The sequence below is a fragment of the Takifugu rubripes genome, chromosome 13, assembly GCF_901000725.2.
Source record: "Takifugu rubripes chromosome 13, fTakRub1.2, whole genome shotgun sequence".
Lineage (NCBI taxonomy): Eukaryota > Metazoa > Chordata > Actinopteri > Tetraodontiformes > Tetraodontidae > Takifugu > Takifugu rubripes.
The window spans coordinates 714,171-730,222 of NC_042297.1; the positions used below are offsets into that span (position 1 = coordinate 714,171).

The 16,052-nt window shown below is 48.7% G+C and overlaps 1 protein-coding gene across 3 annotated transcripts in view; it reads left to right on the plus strand.

The window, feature by feature from the left end:
- LOC105418548 (anoctamin-1-like) overlaps positions 1-16,052 on the plus strand; it is a 38,968-nt gene that overhangs the window by 22,393 nt on the left and 523 nt on the right. For 2 of the 3 annotated variants that reach the window (XM_029846485.1, XM_029846483.1), the window contains exons 14-26: positions 2,519-2,530; positions 2,982-3,053; positions 3,260-3,334; positions 3,500-3,701; positions 5,360-5,471; positions 5,641-5,698; positions 7,863-7,963; positions 9,043-9,185; positions 12,284-12,436; positions 13,791-13,843; positions 13,917-14,101; positions 14,170-14,275; positions 14,408-16,052. The exon at positions 14,408-16,052 is cut by the window's right edge and continues 523 nt beyond it. In XM_029846485.1, the coding sequence (XP_029702345.1) occupies positions 2,519-2,530; positions 2,982-3,053; positions 3,260-3,334; positions 3,500-3,701; positions 5,360-5,471; positions 5,641-5,698; positions 7,863-7,963; positions 9,043-9,185; positions 12,284-12,436; positions 13,791-13,843; positions 13,917-14,101; positions 14,170-14,275; positions 14,408-14,638 (1,503 nt within the window). In that variant the 3' untranslated portion in view covers positions 14,639-16,052. The remainder of the gene's footprint in view (positions 1-2,518; positions 2,531-2,981; positions 3,054-3,259; positions 3,335-3,499; positions 3,702-5,359; positions 5,472-5,640; positions 5,699-7,862; positions 7,964-9,042; positions 9,186-12,283; positions 12,437-13,790; positions 13,844-13,916; positions 14,102-14,169; positions 14,276-14,407) is intronic. The other variant, XM_029846484.1, reaches the window with a different exon arrangement.

The following is a 16,052-nucleotide window of genomic DNA, read 5'->3' on the forward strand; positions in this document are numbered from 1 at the left end:
TTAGAGTATCAGAGTAGAGCATCAGAGTAGAGCATCAGAGTAGAGCATCAGGTTAGAGCATCAGAGTAGAGCATCAGAGTAGAGCATCAGAGTAGAGCATCAGAGTAGAGTATCAGAGTAGAGCATCAGAGTAGAGCATCAGATTAGAGTATCAGAGTAGAGCATCAGATTAGAGTATCAGAGTAGAGCATCAGAGTAGAGCATCAGAGTAGAGCATCAGGTTAGAGCATCAGAGTAGAGCATCAGAGTAGAGCATCAGAGTAGAGCATCAGATTAGAGCATCAGAGTAGAGCATCAGAGTAGAGCATCAGAGTAGAGCATCAGAGTAGAGTATCAGAGTAGAGCATCAGAGTAGAGCATCAGAGTAGAGCATCAGGTTAGAGCATCAGAGTAGAGTATCAGATTAGAGTATCAGAGTAGAGCATCAGAGTAGAGCATCAGAGTAGAGCATCAGGTTAGAGCATCAGAGTAGAGCATCAGAGTAGAGCATCAGAGTAGAGCATCAGAGTAGAGTATCAGAGTAGAGCATCAGAGTAGAGCATCAGATTAGAGTATCAGAGTAGAGCATCAGATTAGAGTATCAGAGTAGAGCATCAGAGTAGAGCATCAGAGTAGAGCATCAGGTTAGAGCATCAGAGTAGAGCATCAGAGTAGAGCATCAGAGTAGAGCATCAGATTAGAGCATCAGAGTAGAGCATCAGAGTAGAGCATCAGAGTAGAGCATCAGATTAGAGTATCAGAGTAGAGTATCAGAGTAGAGCATCAGAGTAGAGCATCAGAGTAGAGCATCAGAGTAAAGTATCAGAGTAGAGCATCAGAGTAAAGTATCAGAGTAGAGCATCAGAGTAGAGCATCAGAGTAAAGTATCAGAGTAGAGTATCAGAGTAGAGCATCAAAGTAAAGTATCAGAGTAGAGCATCAGAGTAGAGCATCAGAGTAGAGCATCAGAGTAGAGTATCAGAGTAGAGCATCAGAGTAGAGCATCAGAGTAGAGCATCAGAGTAAAGTATCAGAGTAGAGCATCAGAGTAAAGTATCAGAGTAGAGCATCAGAGTAGAGCATCAGAGTAAAGTATCAGAGTAGAGTATCAGAGTAGAGCATCAGAGTTGAGCATCAGAGTAGAGCATCAGAGTAGAGCATCAGAGTAAAGCATCAGAGTAGAGCATCAGAGTAGAGCATCAGAGTAGAGCATCAGATTAGAGTATCAGAGTAGAGCATCAGAGTAGAGCATCAGATTAGAGTATCAGAGTAGAGCATCAGAGTAGAGTATCAGAGTAGAGCATCAGAGTAGAGCATCAGAGTAGAGCATCAGGTTAGAGCATCAGAGTAGAGTATCAGATTAGAGTATCAGAGTAGAGCATCAGAGTAGAGCATCAGAGTAGAGCATCAGGTTAGAGCATCAGAGTAGAGCATCAGAGTAGAGCATCAGAGTAGAGCATCAGAGTAGAGTATCAGAGTAGAGCATCAGAGTAGAGCATCAGATTAGAGTATCAGAGTAGAGCATCAGATTAGAGTATCAGAGTAGAGCATCAGAGTAGAGCATCAGAGTAGAGCATCAGGTTAGAGCATCAGAGTAGAGCATCAGAGTAGAGCATCAGAGTAGAGCATCAGATTAGAGCATCAGAGTAGAGCATCAGAGTAGAGCATCAGAGTAGAGCATCAGATTAGAGTATCAGATTAGAGTATCAGAGTAGAGCATCAGAGTAGAGCATCAGATTAGAGCATCAGAGTAGAGTATCAGAGTAGAGCATCAGATTAGAGTATCAGATTAGAGTATCAGAGTAGAGCATCAGAGTAGAGCATCAGATTAGAGTATCAGAGTAGAGCATCAGAGTAGAGCATCAGGTTAGAGCATCAGAGTAGAGCATCAGAGTAGAGCATCAGAGTAGAGCATCAGATTAGAGTATCAGAGTAGAGCATCAGAGTAGAGCATCAGAGTAGAGCATCAGAGTAGAGCATCAGGTTAGAGCATCAGAGTAGAGCATCAGAGTAGAGCATCAGATTAGAGTATCAGAGTAGAGCATCAGAGTAGAGCATCAGGTTAGAGCATCAGAGTAGAGCATCAGAGTAGAGCATCAGAGTAAAGCATCAGAGTAGAGCATCAGATTAGAGTATCTGTTGCAGCGCCGTCCCAATATAACATTAGAAAATGAACATGATGTTCTACTCTCTCATCACTCTGGACGTCATCGCCCAGGAAACTAACGTGTAATTACATGTTGCTGTAAACTCTTACAAGTGGACCCGAGTTATTGGACATTTGGCTGGCTCATTCCTCGACATGGTCCCCTGCGTCATGCGACATACAGCGTTTTAAAGAGCGATCTGGAGACACTTAATGATGCATGATCTATCGGTACTAAGCACCAGTAATCTGAGTACTCAGAAGATATAATGTAACGAGCCTTAGAGTGACATCTGCTGGATAGTTTGGTGTATTGCAGATGTTTCTTGAAGCCTTTCCATTGTGTGTGCTGACTCACCTGTCTTGTGTGTTTCTCTGTGGTTACTTTTACAGGAGGAACACAAGGTTTGGAACACATTTTACCACTCTGCCTTCATCATATATAACCTTTTCCTTTAGAGAATCGATTAAAGCATTCTAAAGGCACTAACAATAAGCTTCTCTACAAGTGTCTAACAGCCACTCACACACCTTTATCTTCATCGCTCAGGTTCATTCTGATGCTGCTCTTTGTTGTGGCCGTCAGTAGCTGCTGGAACATGAAGATTCATGTTCCATTAATAATGATCAGCCGAATTAGTGCATTTATAAAGATAACCAGCAGGTCCTCGTGGGCCTGAGCCACACAACTGAGTGGTCTCAGAATTACCTCAGAATCCTTCTCAACCTTCCTTCTTGGCAGATCATTATCTAAACTATACTGCAAATAGCTTCTTCTGACATTCTTTGCTGTCTTTGGTCTTTCAAGGAACGACCACGTCACACCTTTGACCATTAAAACCCATTTCTGTTTTAGGACCACAACCGAGCGGAGTACGAGGTCAGAGTCATGCAGAAGAGCACCAAAAAGGAACATTCCCTCCCCCAGGTACAGCAGACCGCCGTGACCACCCTCTACCTGAGGAGACCAGCTCACAGGTGGTGGGTGGGGAGGGTCCCTGGTGGTGTGAGCCGCTCTGTGGGGGGGGGGGGGGGGGGGGGGGTATTCTCAGGAAATGTTGGCTGTGTGTGTGAGTGTGTGTGTGTGTCGGGTAGATTCTGAAGAGGTCCTGACTCATAGTGTGTGTGTTCCAGGGCGAGAAGGTGAAGCTGACGTGCACAGACAGGCTCCCAGCGTATCTCACCACTGTGGTGATGATGGGCTTCATGGTGAGTCCTCCAGCGCTCCTCACCTTCATGACTTCCTGCCTTGCTAAGGAGCCGGCGAGGAGAATGAGAAGAGCTGTCAGGAGAGCTGAGTCTTCAGAAGAACGTGTGGTTCTTCATAGCTGTAGAGCTTTGGAGACATTATGGGATTTCTTCTCTACCTCCTAGATCACTGCAACCTTTGCCATAGTCTTTGGGGTCATCCTGTACCGGATCAGCATCAAGACAGCGCTCCACGTCAGCACCTACCCTGCAGCACGCTCCAACGTGCGAGCCACTGTGAAAACCACCGCCGCCATCATCTACCTCATCATCATCATTGTCTTGGATGAAATCTACGCTGCAGTAGCCCGGTGGCTCACCACCCTGGGTGAGCTGCTCCAGCCTCTCAGCTTCATCTGCTCCACAACGTGTCCCACCTGGAAGCTCCACCATGCTGAAGCTAAGCTAAAGTTATGCAGGTGGCCCCAGTAGAACGGAGCAGAGCACAGAGCCGAGGAGAACAGGACCGGGTAGAACAGGACCGAGGAGAACAGGACCGAGGAGAACAGGACCGAGGAGAACAGGACCAAGGAGAACAGAACAGGGTAGAACAGGACCGAGGAGAACAGGACCGAGGAGAACAGGATCAAGGAGAACAGGACCGGGTAGAACAGAACAGGGTAGAATAGGACCGAGGAGAACAGGACCGAGGAGAACAGGACCGAGGAGAACAGGACCAAGGAGAACAGAACAGGGTAGAACAGGACCGAGGAGAACAGGATCAAGGAGAACAGGACCGGGTAGAACAGAACAGGGTAGAACAGGACCGAGGAGAACAGGACCGAGGAGAACAGGACCGAGGAGAACAGAACAGGGTAGAACAGGACCGGGTAGAACAGGACCGAGGAGAACAGGACCGAGGAGAACAGGACCGAGGAGAACAGAACAGGGTAGAACAGGACCGAGGAGAACAGGACCGAGGAGAACAGGACCGGGTAGAACAGAACAGGGTAGAACAGGACCGAGGAGAACAGGACAGAGGAGAACAGAACCGAGGAGAACAGAACAGGGTAGAACAGGACCGAGGAGAACAGAACTGAGGAGAACAGAACAGGGTAGAACAGGACCGAGGAGAACAGAACAGGGTAGAACAGGACCGAGGAGAACAGAACAGGGTAGAACAGGACCGAGGAGAACAGGACAGAGGAGAACAGAACCGAGGAGAACAGAACAGGGTAGAACAGGACCGAGGAGAACAGGACCGGGTAGAACAGGACCGGGTAGAACAGAACAGGGTAGAACAGGACCGAGGAGAACAGGACCGAGGAGAACAGAACAGGGTAGAACAGGACCGAGGAGAACAGGACCGAGGAGAACAGAACAGGGTAGAACAGGACCGAGGAGAACAGAACCGAGGAGAACAGAACAGGGTAGAACAGGACCGAGGAGAACAGGACCGAGGAGAACAGGACCAAGGAGAACAGAACAGGGTAGAACAGGACCGAGGAGAACAGAATCAATCAATCGATCGATCAATCTTTATTTATATAGCATCTGTTACAATCAGAACTGTCTCTAGACCCTCTCCAGAATCCCAGGGCCTGACCCCCAACAAGCAACAGTGGCAGGAAAAACTCCCCTTTAACAGGAAGAAACCTGGAGCAGGACCAGGCTCATGGAGGGGGACCCTCCTGCTGATGGGAACAGGATAGAACAGAACAGGATAGAACAGAACAGAGTAGAACAGAACAGGGCAGAACAGAACAGGATAGAACAGAACAGGGCAGAACAGAACAGGATAGAACAGAACAGGGCAGAATAAACCGGGTTTTCCACATCAGTGACTGGTGAACACCAACGGTTCCACAATATTGTGCCGTAGTTCTGGAGCACACTTGTCCCTCACGAGGACCAAGACGACACAAAGGAAGAATTTCTTCTACGTCCTGACGTCTACTTTTATATTTCCAAACTATTTTGAAACTGAAAATCACTCCGTTCTGTTCTGGACAGGAGGTCCTTTAACCTGTGGAACTCTTTTTTTAGAGGTTCCAAAGACGGACAAGAGCTTTGAAGAGCGGCTCATCTTCAAGACGTTCATCCTCAAGTTTGTCAATGCCTTCACCCCGATTGTGTATTTGGCCTTTTTCCGGGGCAGGTGGGTCCGTTTCTCCCCCATGTTTGCATTTAAGGGGGTTTTAGGTTTTTCTTCTGGGACAATGATCAAAGTATCATCGACTGTGTCAACTCTTAAACATAAACCACATGGAAACTTTCTTCCCATCTCATTTTATAGTATCACTAATAAATATTTGTTTGGTTCACAGGCTCGTTGGGAGACCTGGAAAATACCTCTATGTGGTTGGATCTTACAGAATGGAAGAGGTTGTCCACTTTTCTCTTTATGTAGCAGCAACGCTATAACACCTTCAGGTCTACTGACGTAGCACAGCGGTTGCTAACTAAAGTGGTTAACAGGCTAAAAGCATTAAAATCCACAACAGACTGACAGATCAGCACAGACAAGCTCAAGTTGTCTGAGCACAACCTGTAGAAAAGGCCAAAGAGTAGAAGTAGAATAAGAAGATGTGTCAGGTGTGGAGAGCTCAAGGAGCACCTCCTGAGAAAGCTCACCTGTACCTCCTGAGAAAGCTCACCTGTACCTCCTGAGAAAGCTCACCGGTACCTCCTGAGAAAGCTCACCTGTACCTCCTGAGAAAGCTCACCTGTACCTCCTGAGAAAGCTCACCTGTACCTCCTGAGAAAGCTCACCTGTACCTCCTGAGAAAGCTCACCTGTACCTCCTGAGAAAGCTCACCTGTACCTCCTGAGAAAGCTCCCCTGTACCTCCTGAGAAAGCTCACCTGTACCTCCTGAGAAAGCTCCCCTGTACCTCCTGAGAAAGCTCACCTGTACCTCCTGAGAAAGCTCACCTGTACCTCCTGAGAAAGCTCACCTGTACCTCGTGAGAAAGCTCACCGGTACCTCGTGAGAAAGCTCACCTGTACCTCCTGAGAAAGCTCACCGGTACCTCCTGAGAAAGCTCACCTGTACCTCCTGAGAAAGCTCACCGGTACCTCCTGAGAAAGCTCACCTGTACCTCCTGAGAAAGCTCCCCTGTACCTCCTGAGAAAGCTCCCCTGTACCCCCTGAGAAAGCTCACCTGTACCTCCTGAGAAAGCTCACCTGTACCTCCTGAGAAAGCTCACCGGTACCTCCTGAGAAAGCTCACCTGTACCTCCTGAGAAAGCTCCCCTGTACCTCCTGAGAAAGCTCACCGGTACCTCCTGAGAAAGCTCACCTGTACCTCCTGAGAAAGCTCCCCTGTACCTCCTGAGAAAGCTCCCCTGTACCTCCTGAGAAAGCTCACCTGTACCTCGTGAGAAAGCTCACCTGTACCTCCTGAGAAAGCTCACCTGTACCTCCTGAGAAAGCTCACCTGTACCTCCTGAGAAAGCTCACCTGTACCTCCTGAGAAAGCTCACCTGTACCTCGTGAGAAAGCTCACCTGTACCTCGTGAGAAAGCTCACCGGTACCTCGTGAGAAAGCTCACCGGTACCTCGTGAGAAAGCTCACCTGTACCTCCTGAGAAAGCTCACCGGTACCTCGTGAGAAAGCTCACCTGTACCTCCTGAGAAAGCTCACCTGTACCTCGTGAGAAAGCTCACCGGTACCTCGTGAGAAAGCTCCCCTGTACCTCGTGAGAAAGCTCACCGGTACCTCCTGAGAAAGCTCACCGGTACCTCGTGAGAAAGCTCACCTGTACCTCGTGAGAAAGCTCACCTGTACCTCGTGAGAAAGCTCACCTGTACCTCGTGAGAAAGCTCACCTGTACCTCGTGAGAAAGCTCACCTGTACCTCGTGAGAAAGCTCACCAGTACCTCGTGAGAAAGCTCACCTGTACCTCCTGAGAAAGCTCACCGGTACCTCGTGAGAAAGCTCCCCTGTACCTCCTGAGAAAGCTCACCGGTACCTCGTGAGAAAGCTCACCTGTACCTCCTGAGAAAGCTCACCGGTACCTCCTGAGAAAGCTCACCTGTACCTCCTGAGAAAGCTCCCCTGTACCTCCTGAGAAAGCTCACCTGTACCTCCTGAGAAAGCTCACCTGTACCTCCTGAGAAAGCTCACCTGTACCTCCTGAGAAAGCTCACCTGTACCTCCTGAGAAAGCTCCCCTGTACCTCCTGAGAAAGCTCACCTGTACCTCGTGAGAAAGCTCACCTGTACCTCCTGAGAAAGCTCCCCTGTACCTCCTGAGAAAGCTCACCTGTACCTCGTGAGAAAGCTCACCTGTACCTCGTGAGAAAGCTCACCGGTACCTCCTGAGAAAGCTCACCTGTACCTCGTGAGCACCGTCTGATTGGCTGCCAGAACAGGAGCGCGACACGTAGAAGCTTTACCATTAGGAGAACAGCTCAGTGAGACCTGTGACCTTGGTTAGGTGGAGTTACCATCATCAAAGAATATTGGAAGTCATTATATTTGCATCTTAAATTAAGCCCCTCCCCCCCTCTCTCTGCCCCCCCCCCCTCCTTCTTGTCTCCCCAAGTGTGCCCATGCAGGCTGCCTCATGGAGCTGTGCATCCAGCTGTGCATCACGATGCTTGGGAAGCAGCTCATTCAGAACAACCTGTTTGAGATTGGTATACCGTGAGTGCCAAGGACACACAACCGTTAGAACCACCCGTAATTAAGGGTCTGTTGTTACATGTTCAGAACCGACAAGTCTGTCAGCGTCGTAAAGACGGTCAAGTTCTCACTCACGTGAGAGGAAAGCAGCTACCCTTCGATCCTCGTTTCTGTAGGACCTTTACAACATTTTTCCTTGTCAGCCACCAAACCAGCCAACCCAGGCTCCCTGGGCGGAACAGGCCAGCTATGGCCTGGATGAGTGACTGAGGTTAACCTGCAGCTGCTGAACGGTCCAGAAATTCCCCATATTGACTGTATGATCTCTCTGAGGTCTGCTAGAGGTGGGAGTGGAAGGCCACCTCCCCATATCTTTATGGAGCTCCTGTTCCTGGTTTATGCTGATCCTGGACCAGCAGGTGCTCCTTGACAATCAGGCTATACTGATTCTGCCACGTTTTCTTCTTCATTGAGGTCTAGGGAAAAGCCATTTTGTCTGGCCCTCCCTTAGAAGATCCTAGCTGGGCCAGATATTCCCTAACAGTGTATCCTTGGGTCTCCAGGATGCTCACACACCTCTCCTATGATCAGGTGATGGTTTTGAAAAGGAATTTCTGCTCATTGAATTCCTACAAAAGGTCACCAAATCTCATGATCGACCTATGGTGGAACAATTGAAGCTCAAAGTTCTTAGAAAGTTCTGGTTCTGATGGAAAAGGGTCAGAACACAGTGGATCACATTCTGCTCCATATGGGACGGCTTAACCCGGGCAGATAAGCCTCAGAACTGGACCATTGACCAATGGGAGATGGTGGCCTGATCTGGTCTGATGAACTCCCCTTCCTGTTGGCAGTGGCCCCCTCATCAGGGTAACACACCCAAGTTCCTGAAACATAATAATCTTGTTTTCATCAATAACATGAATAAACTGGGGAGGGAAGCTCTTAAAGGTTCCTTCACTCTACGATAAACATCAACTGTCTCTTCGACTACAGAAAAATGTGCTGATGTGAAGTTACAGAAAAGATTTTGAGGAATAACAAAAGGTTATGAGGAATAAAACATGTTAGTTTTAGTGCTCATTGGCTTCTGTGTACAGGAAGCTGAAGAAACTGCTGCAGAGGAAGAAGTCTGAGCTGGACCCAAAGCAACAAGAGGAGCTGAACAAAAGCCTGCAGGCTTATGAGAAAGATCACATCCTGTGTCCCTTTATTGGCATCAATCCCGAGTACATGGAGATGAGTGAGTCCAACCCTAACTCAAAGCCTAACCCAACCCTACCCCTTACTCCTTACCCCTAACCCTAACACTAACCCTATCCTAAACTCAACCCTAACCTTAACCCTAACCCTCACCCTACCCCTAACCCCTAACCCCTAACCCCTAACCCCTAAACCTAATCCCAACCCTAACCCTAACCCGACCCCTAACCCCTAATCCTAACCCTTACCCTAGCTCTAAACCAACCCTACCCCTAACCCCAACCCTACCACTTCCCCTAGCCCCTAAACCTAACCCCAACCCTACCCATAGCTGTAACCCTTAAACCTAACCCTAACCCAACCCTACCTAACTTTAACCCCTAAACATACCCCTATCCAAAACTCAACCCTAACCTTAACCCTCACCCTACCCCTAACCCTGATTTGACCCCAACACTAACACTAACACTAACCCTAACCCTAACGCTAACCTGACCCTAACCCTAACCCTTACCCTGACCCTGACCCTAACCCTGACCCTAACCCTATCCTAACCCTAACTCTAACTTGACCCTAACCCTATCCTAATCCTAACCCTGATTTGACCCCAACACTAACCCTAACCCTAACGCTAACCTGACCCTAACCCTAACCCTAACCCTAACCCTGACCCTGACCCTGACCCTAACCCTATCCTAACCCTAACCCTGACCCTAACCCTAACCCTATCCTAACCCTACCCTAACCCTGACCCTAACCCTATCCTAACCCTGACCCTAACCCTGACCCTAACCCTATCCTAACCCTGACCCTAACCCTAACCCTATCCTAATCCTAATCCTAACCCTGACCCTGACCCTAACCCTAACCCTGACCCTGACCCTAACCCTATCCTAACCCTGACCCTATCCTAACCCTAACTCTAACCTGACCCTAACCCTATCCTAACCCTAACCTGACCCTAATGCTAACGCTAACCCTATCCTAATCCTAACCCTAACCCTGACCCTGACCCTGACCCTATCCTAACCCTAACTCTAACCTGACCCTAACCCTATCCTAACCCTAACCCTAACCCTGACCCTGACCCTGACCCTAACCCTATCCTAACCCTGACCCTATCCTAACCCTAACTCTAACCTGACCCTAACCCTATCCTAATCCTAACCCTGACCCTAACCCTGACCCTGACCCTAACCCTATCCTAACCCTGACCCTATCCTAACCCTGACCCTGACCCTATCCTAACCCTAACTCTAACCTGACCCTAACCCTATCCTAACCCTACCCTAACCCTAACCCTAACCCTATCCTAACCCTAACTCTAACTCTAACTCTAACTCTAACTCTAACCTGACCCTAACCCTATCCTAATCCTAACCCTGACCCTAACCCTGACCCTAACCCTATCCTAACCCTGACCCTGACCCTAACCCTAACCTGACCCTAACCCTATCCTAACCCTAACCCTGACCCTGACCCTATCCTAACCCTGACCCTATCCTAACCCTAACCCTGACCCTGACCCTATCCTAACCCTAACCCCTAACCCTGACCCTATCCTAACACTGACCCTATCCTAACCCTAACCCTGACCCTAACCCTATCCTAACCCTGACCCTGACCCTATCCTAACCCTAACCATGACCCTAACCCTATCCTAACCCTAACCCTGACCCTAACCCTATCCTAACCCTGACCCTGACCCTAACCCTATCCTAACCCTGACCCTATCCTAACCCTAACCCTGACCCTGACCCTATCCTAACCCTGACCCTATCCTAACCCTAACCCTGACCCTGACCCTATCCTAACCCTAACCCCTAACCCTGACCCTAACCCTATCCTAACCCTGACCCTGACCCTAACCCTATCCTAACCCTGACCCTATCCTAACCCTAACCCTGACCCTGACCCTATCCTAACCCTGACCCTATCCTAACCCTAACCCTGACCCTGACCCTATCCTAACCCTAACTCTAACCTGACCCTAACCCTATCCTAATCCTAATCCTAACCCTGACCCTAACCCTGACCCTGACCCTGACCCTAACCCTATCCTAACCCTGACCCTATCCTAACCCTAACCCTGACCCTGACCCTATCCTAACCCTAACTCTAACCTGACCCTAACCCTATCCTAACCCTACCTTAACCCTAACCCTAACCCTATCCTAACCCTAACTCTAACTCTAACTCTAACTCTAACTCTAACTCTAACCTGACCCTAACCCTATCCTAATCCTAACCCTGACCCTAACCCTGACCCTAACCCTATCCTAACCCTGACCCTGACCCTAACCCTAACCTGACCCTAACCCTATCCTAACCCTAACCCTGACCCTGACCCTATCCTAACCCTGACCCTATCCTAACCCTAACCCTGACCCTGACCCTATCCTAACCCTAACCCCTAACCCTGACCCTATCCTAACACTGACCCTATCCTAACCCTAACCCTGACCCTAACCCTATCCTAACCCTGACCCTGACCCTATCCTAACCCTAACCCTGACCCTAACCCTATCCTAACCCTAACCCTGACCCTAACCCTATCCTAACCCTAACCCTGACCCTAACCCTATCCTAACCCTAACCCTGACCCTAACCCTATCCTAACCCTGACCCTGACCCTATCCTAACCCTAACCCTGACCCTAACCCTATCCTAACCCTAACCCTGACCCTAACCCTATCCTAACCCTGACCCTGACCCTAACCCTATCCTAACCCTGACCCTATCCTAACCCTAACCCTGACCCTGACCCTATCCTAACCCTAACCCTAACCCTGACCCTGACCCTATCCTAACCCTAACCCCTAACCCTGACCCTACACTCAGATCTGTCAAGTATTCCAAAAACACATTTTTAGCTACAATTTAGAAATGAGGTTAAGTTGTACATTAAGTTAAATTTACTGTTTGACTGTGAAACTATATCGAACAGAATCTTGTGCAATCTGATGATTTGTTTTTTTTATTTGGTTCTAGTTATTAATTCCCTTTTGGTTGATATCGATCAGTATCACATTAACATAGAAGTGATCACATTTGATAAAACAAACATTCGATGATCTTGTTCAACTCATTTTCAGCTACTTTGAAAGAAATGTGATTAAATTGCTGTTTCCTCTGCAGTCATCCAGTTTGGGATGGTGACACTGTTCGTAGCCTCTTTCCCTTTGGCTCCGCTCTTTGCTCTGCTCAATAACATCATCGAGATCCGCCTGGATGCCAAGAAATTTGTGATGGAGCTCCGCAGGCCAATAGCAGCCAAAGCCAAGGACATCGGTAGGTGTCCCCTGCTCCAGAAACGAGAGTCTTATCCCAGGTGCTGCTTGAAGGCCAAAGCTCACATACATCACATCTACATTATAAAGGCTGGAATGAGCACGATGATCCATGATGATCCTCGTCTGTACTCACAGTCTGCTTTATTCTCGTGCAGCACTACCGAACATACGGTTCATATACCGTGTTGTGTCTCCTTCAGTCCCCAGACCCTCGCAAACCTGCTACTGAAAGGAGTTCCCAAATAGGCTTAGCTAATATGCTAAACTAAAAGAAATAACGAGGCACATAACAGATCTTCAATCTTCCATTCCTGCTTTGGTGACTTAAGCCACTGGCTGGTATGTTAGCTTCAGCTTAGCAGCACTGTGCCTGCAGGCACCCGGGTGGGGGAGGGAGAGACCTCACCTTTGTGCTCCTGTGTGGGTGGTGTAAACACGTTCCAGTGTGTTACCTCCACACGCTGAATCGTCGATGATGTTGATATATTTTTGGAAACACACTCTTCAGATGTGCATCATGGAAATCTTCAGCCAAGATAAGAAAAGCAAGCGGGTGGGCAGTCCTCCTCTCCCACAGACCCTTTCCTGCTCCGCCCCCTTCTGCTCAGGAGCACATGGGAACGCTCACACTGAGCACGTCCACACCACTCTCCTGCTACTTTTACAAAAATGTAAATGTTTCAGGATCAAGTTTAAAACAATTGTTCTGATCCATTCATTTACATTCTGCCACTGAACGCTCTCTAAAGTCTGGTGACATCATCACACCCCCACCATTGTTTTCAGTAGGTCCTGGCTGAGGTTTGCTCCTGTGGCCATGAAGGAAATATGCTTATAATGTCTCAATTGTGCCTCTTGGAATCTGAAATTTTCACCAGGAAAGCAGGAAAATGTCTCCCTCGGAATTTCTAAAAGTTCTTCAGGGTCTCATGAGTGCAGCCCCCTTTAATCATCCATGGGTTAGGGTTAGGGTTGTGGCTTCATAGGCCACAGCTGGAACAGGGCCCCCAGGGAGAAGGTCCGCCTTCGCCTAGGCAAGAGGAGACGCTGGACTTTCATGCTTGGATCAGGCTGATGCAACAGTGAGGCCAAAGGTCACCGCTGCAGTGTTAGGTCAAAGGTCACTGCAGCAGCGTTAGGTCAAAGGTCACTGCAGCAGCGTTAGGTCAAAGGTCACGCGGCAGCGTTAGGTCAAAGGTCACCGCTGCAGCGTTAGGTCAAAGGTCACCACTGCAGCGTTAGGCCAAAGGTCACTGCTGCAGCGTTAGGTCAAAGGTCACCACAGCAGCATTAGGTCAAAGGTCACCCTGTTGAAGCTGCTGTTGTAACCCAGATGTGCTGCCTTCCCGCAGGGATCTGGTACAACCTCCTGAGGGGCCTCAGCAAGCTAGCCGTCATTGTTAACGTAAGTCCACGGTGAGCAGTCAGCCCAGTTGTGTGGCACAGTTCTGGAGAACCAATGGGCTTCCTGTTCCCAGGCATTTGTGATCGCCTTCACCTCGGACTTCATCCCGCGGCTGGTGTACCAGTACACCTACAGCCCTGATGGCACCATGCACGGCTTCATCAACCACAGCCTCTCCTACTTCAACGTCAGTGACTTCGAGCCAGGAACGGATCCCGTCGAGCCGCTGAACCTCGGATATAAAGTAGAAATATGCAGGTGAGCCTGGTTCTGCCGACACCCCCAGCTGTTGGAGACCCTCCTCCCACCTTTGTCTCTCTCTCCAGATTCAAGGACTTCAGAGAGCCACCATGGTCCAGTTCACCCTACGACCTCGCCAAGGTCTTCTGGGTTGTCCTGGCTGCCCGTCTAGCTTTTGTGATCGTCTTCCAGGTTAGTTTTAAAAAGACAAGTTTAATGTGTTCATAGAACTTAGTTTCTGCTGCCGTCTCAATGTCAACGTGAGGTTGCCGGCGTGCTCGTGTCTCAGGTGTGCTAATGTGTTGTGTTGGGTGCTGTGTGCAGAACGTGGTGATGCTCATGAGTGACTTTATGGACTGGTTAATCCCAGACATCCCCAAGGACATTAGCCTCCAGATGCACAAGGAGAAGATCCTCATGGTGGAGCTCTTCATGAAGGAGGAGCAGGGCAAAAGGCTGTCAGCACGGGACAACCACGACCACGACTACGGCAACGCGCCCTCAGCCAACATCAGCCCGCCACAGCCGCGCTCCAGACAGGCTAACTGCTACTAGTTTAGCATGTGATAGGAAGCAACAAGGTAACTTACAAGCTGTAGATACGTTAATCTAGCTAGTGCTTCGTTAGGTTACCAGTGGCTCGTTATAGTTGAAATTGACATTTCAAATTTCTAGAAGGTTCCCATAATAAAATATTAATTGAAGAGTTTAAAGCCAGCCAGCATTTTACAAGATCTTATGATCAAAAACATATTTTGAGTACCTATTTTTAAAAAGCGAGCCGAGCTCTGAGTCGTGACCCCGAGGGTGTAGACAAGCGTTCAGGTGAGCAGCGCCGGACGTGCTGACCCTAACCCTCTTCTCCAGGCGCGTGCTCGTGCTCGTGCTCGTGCGCGTGCACGTGCACGTGTTGGTCCTCTCCCAGCAGGTGTGTATGGCAAGCCTCCTCCTTACATTTGCTGCGTTGCCAAAGTTTTGAACTTCAAGCCGCGTTAAGCTAGTTTAAAAAACACTGAGACCAAAGTTTGTAATGTCTGACAGCACAAAAAGGTCCGAGGCACAACAACCTTTCTACGATATGCCTTCCGTTAAGCACAATAACCCTTTAGACCTGTGGCCAACACCTCAAGCCTTCCAGTTACCATCTCAGGGCACGCCAGAGAGATATATTCAATTCTGTCCTAATCCGGCGGCTTAAACTCATGAAATCCATCCATTTTCTACTCTCGTGTCCCCTTTTATTTGCGAGCGTTGGCGGCTGGAGCTTCTCCCAGCTGTGGTTGGGCCTGATCATGTCTGTGGCCTGTGGGCGTGTACCTCCAACCCCCCAGGTCATGAGTTCATATAGTAACATTAAATATGATGCTTGTATGGATAACAGACCTTGAACATCTTCAAACCCCGAGGAAACAGTAAAGAACTAAGAGGATTCCTGTTGCTTCAGCAGAAACTGTCTGAATTGTTCTTCAGCTGTAGCATAAATGTATATATGTCAGAGGTCACGACCTTTACGACCACTGCTGATCCAGCTAGCATCTGGCTTTGAAACGCTCACTTGCATCCTGTTATTACATTTACTGTCAGGTTCTCCTCTGCGTCTCCACGAACGTGTAAGATGCCTGGTTGCTATAGCGACGTGGGCACGATAAATATGGAGTTCGAGTAAAGACACATTTTCTTTCCTCAGTTAATCAAATTTCCACCTGGCAGCAGCTCATCACATTCTTTGTTAAAAGAGATAATTGCAGCTACCCCGAGGTGAGCAACAGCATGGAGGATTAGCCAGCGTAACCATGGTAACCGCCGGCAATGACAGACCGAAAAGGGGGAGTCCAGCTAAACTCTCCCTGCTAATTTAGTGACTCAAACTGAACATTTCAAAGGAGCTAATTTGATGTTTCAATACTTTGATGTCTCAATACTTTGATGTCTCAATACTTTGATGTCTCAATACTTTGATGTCTCGATA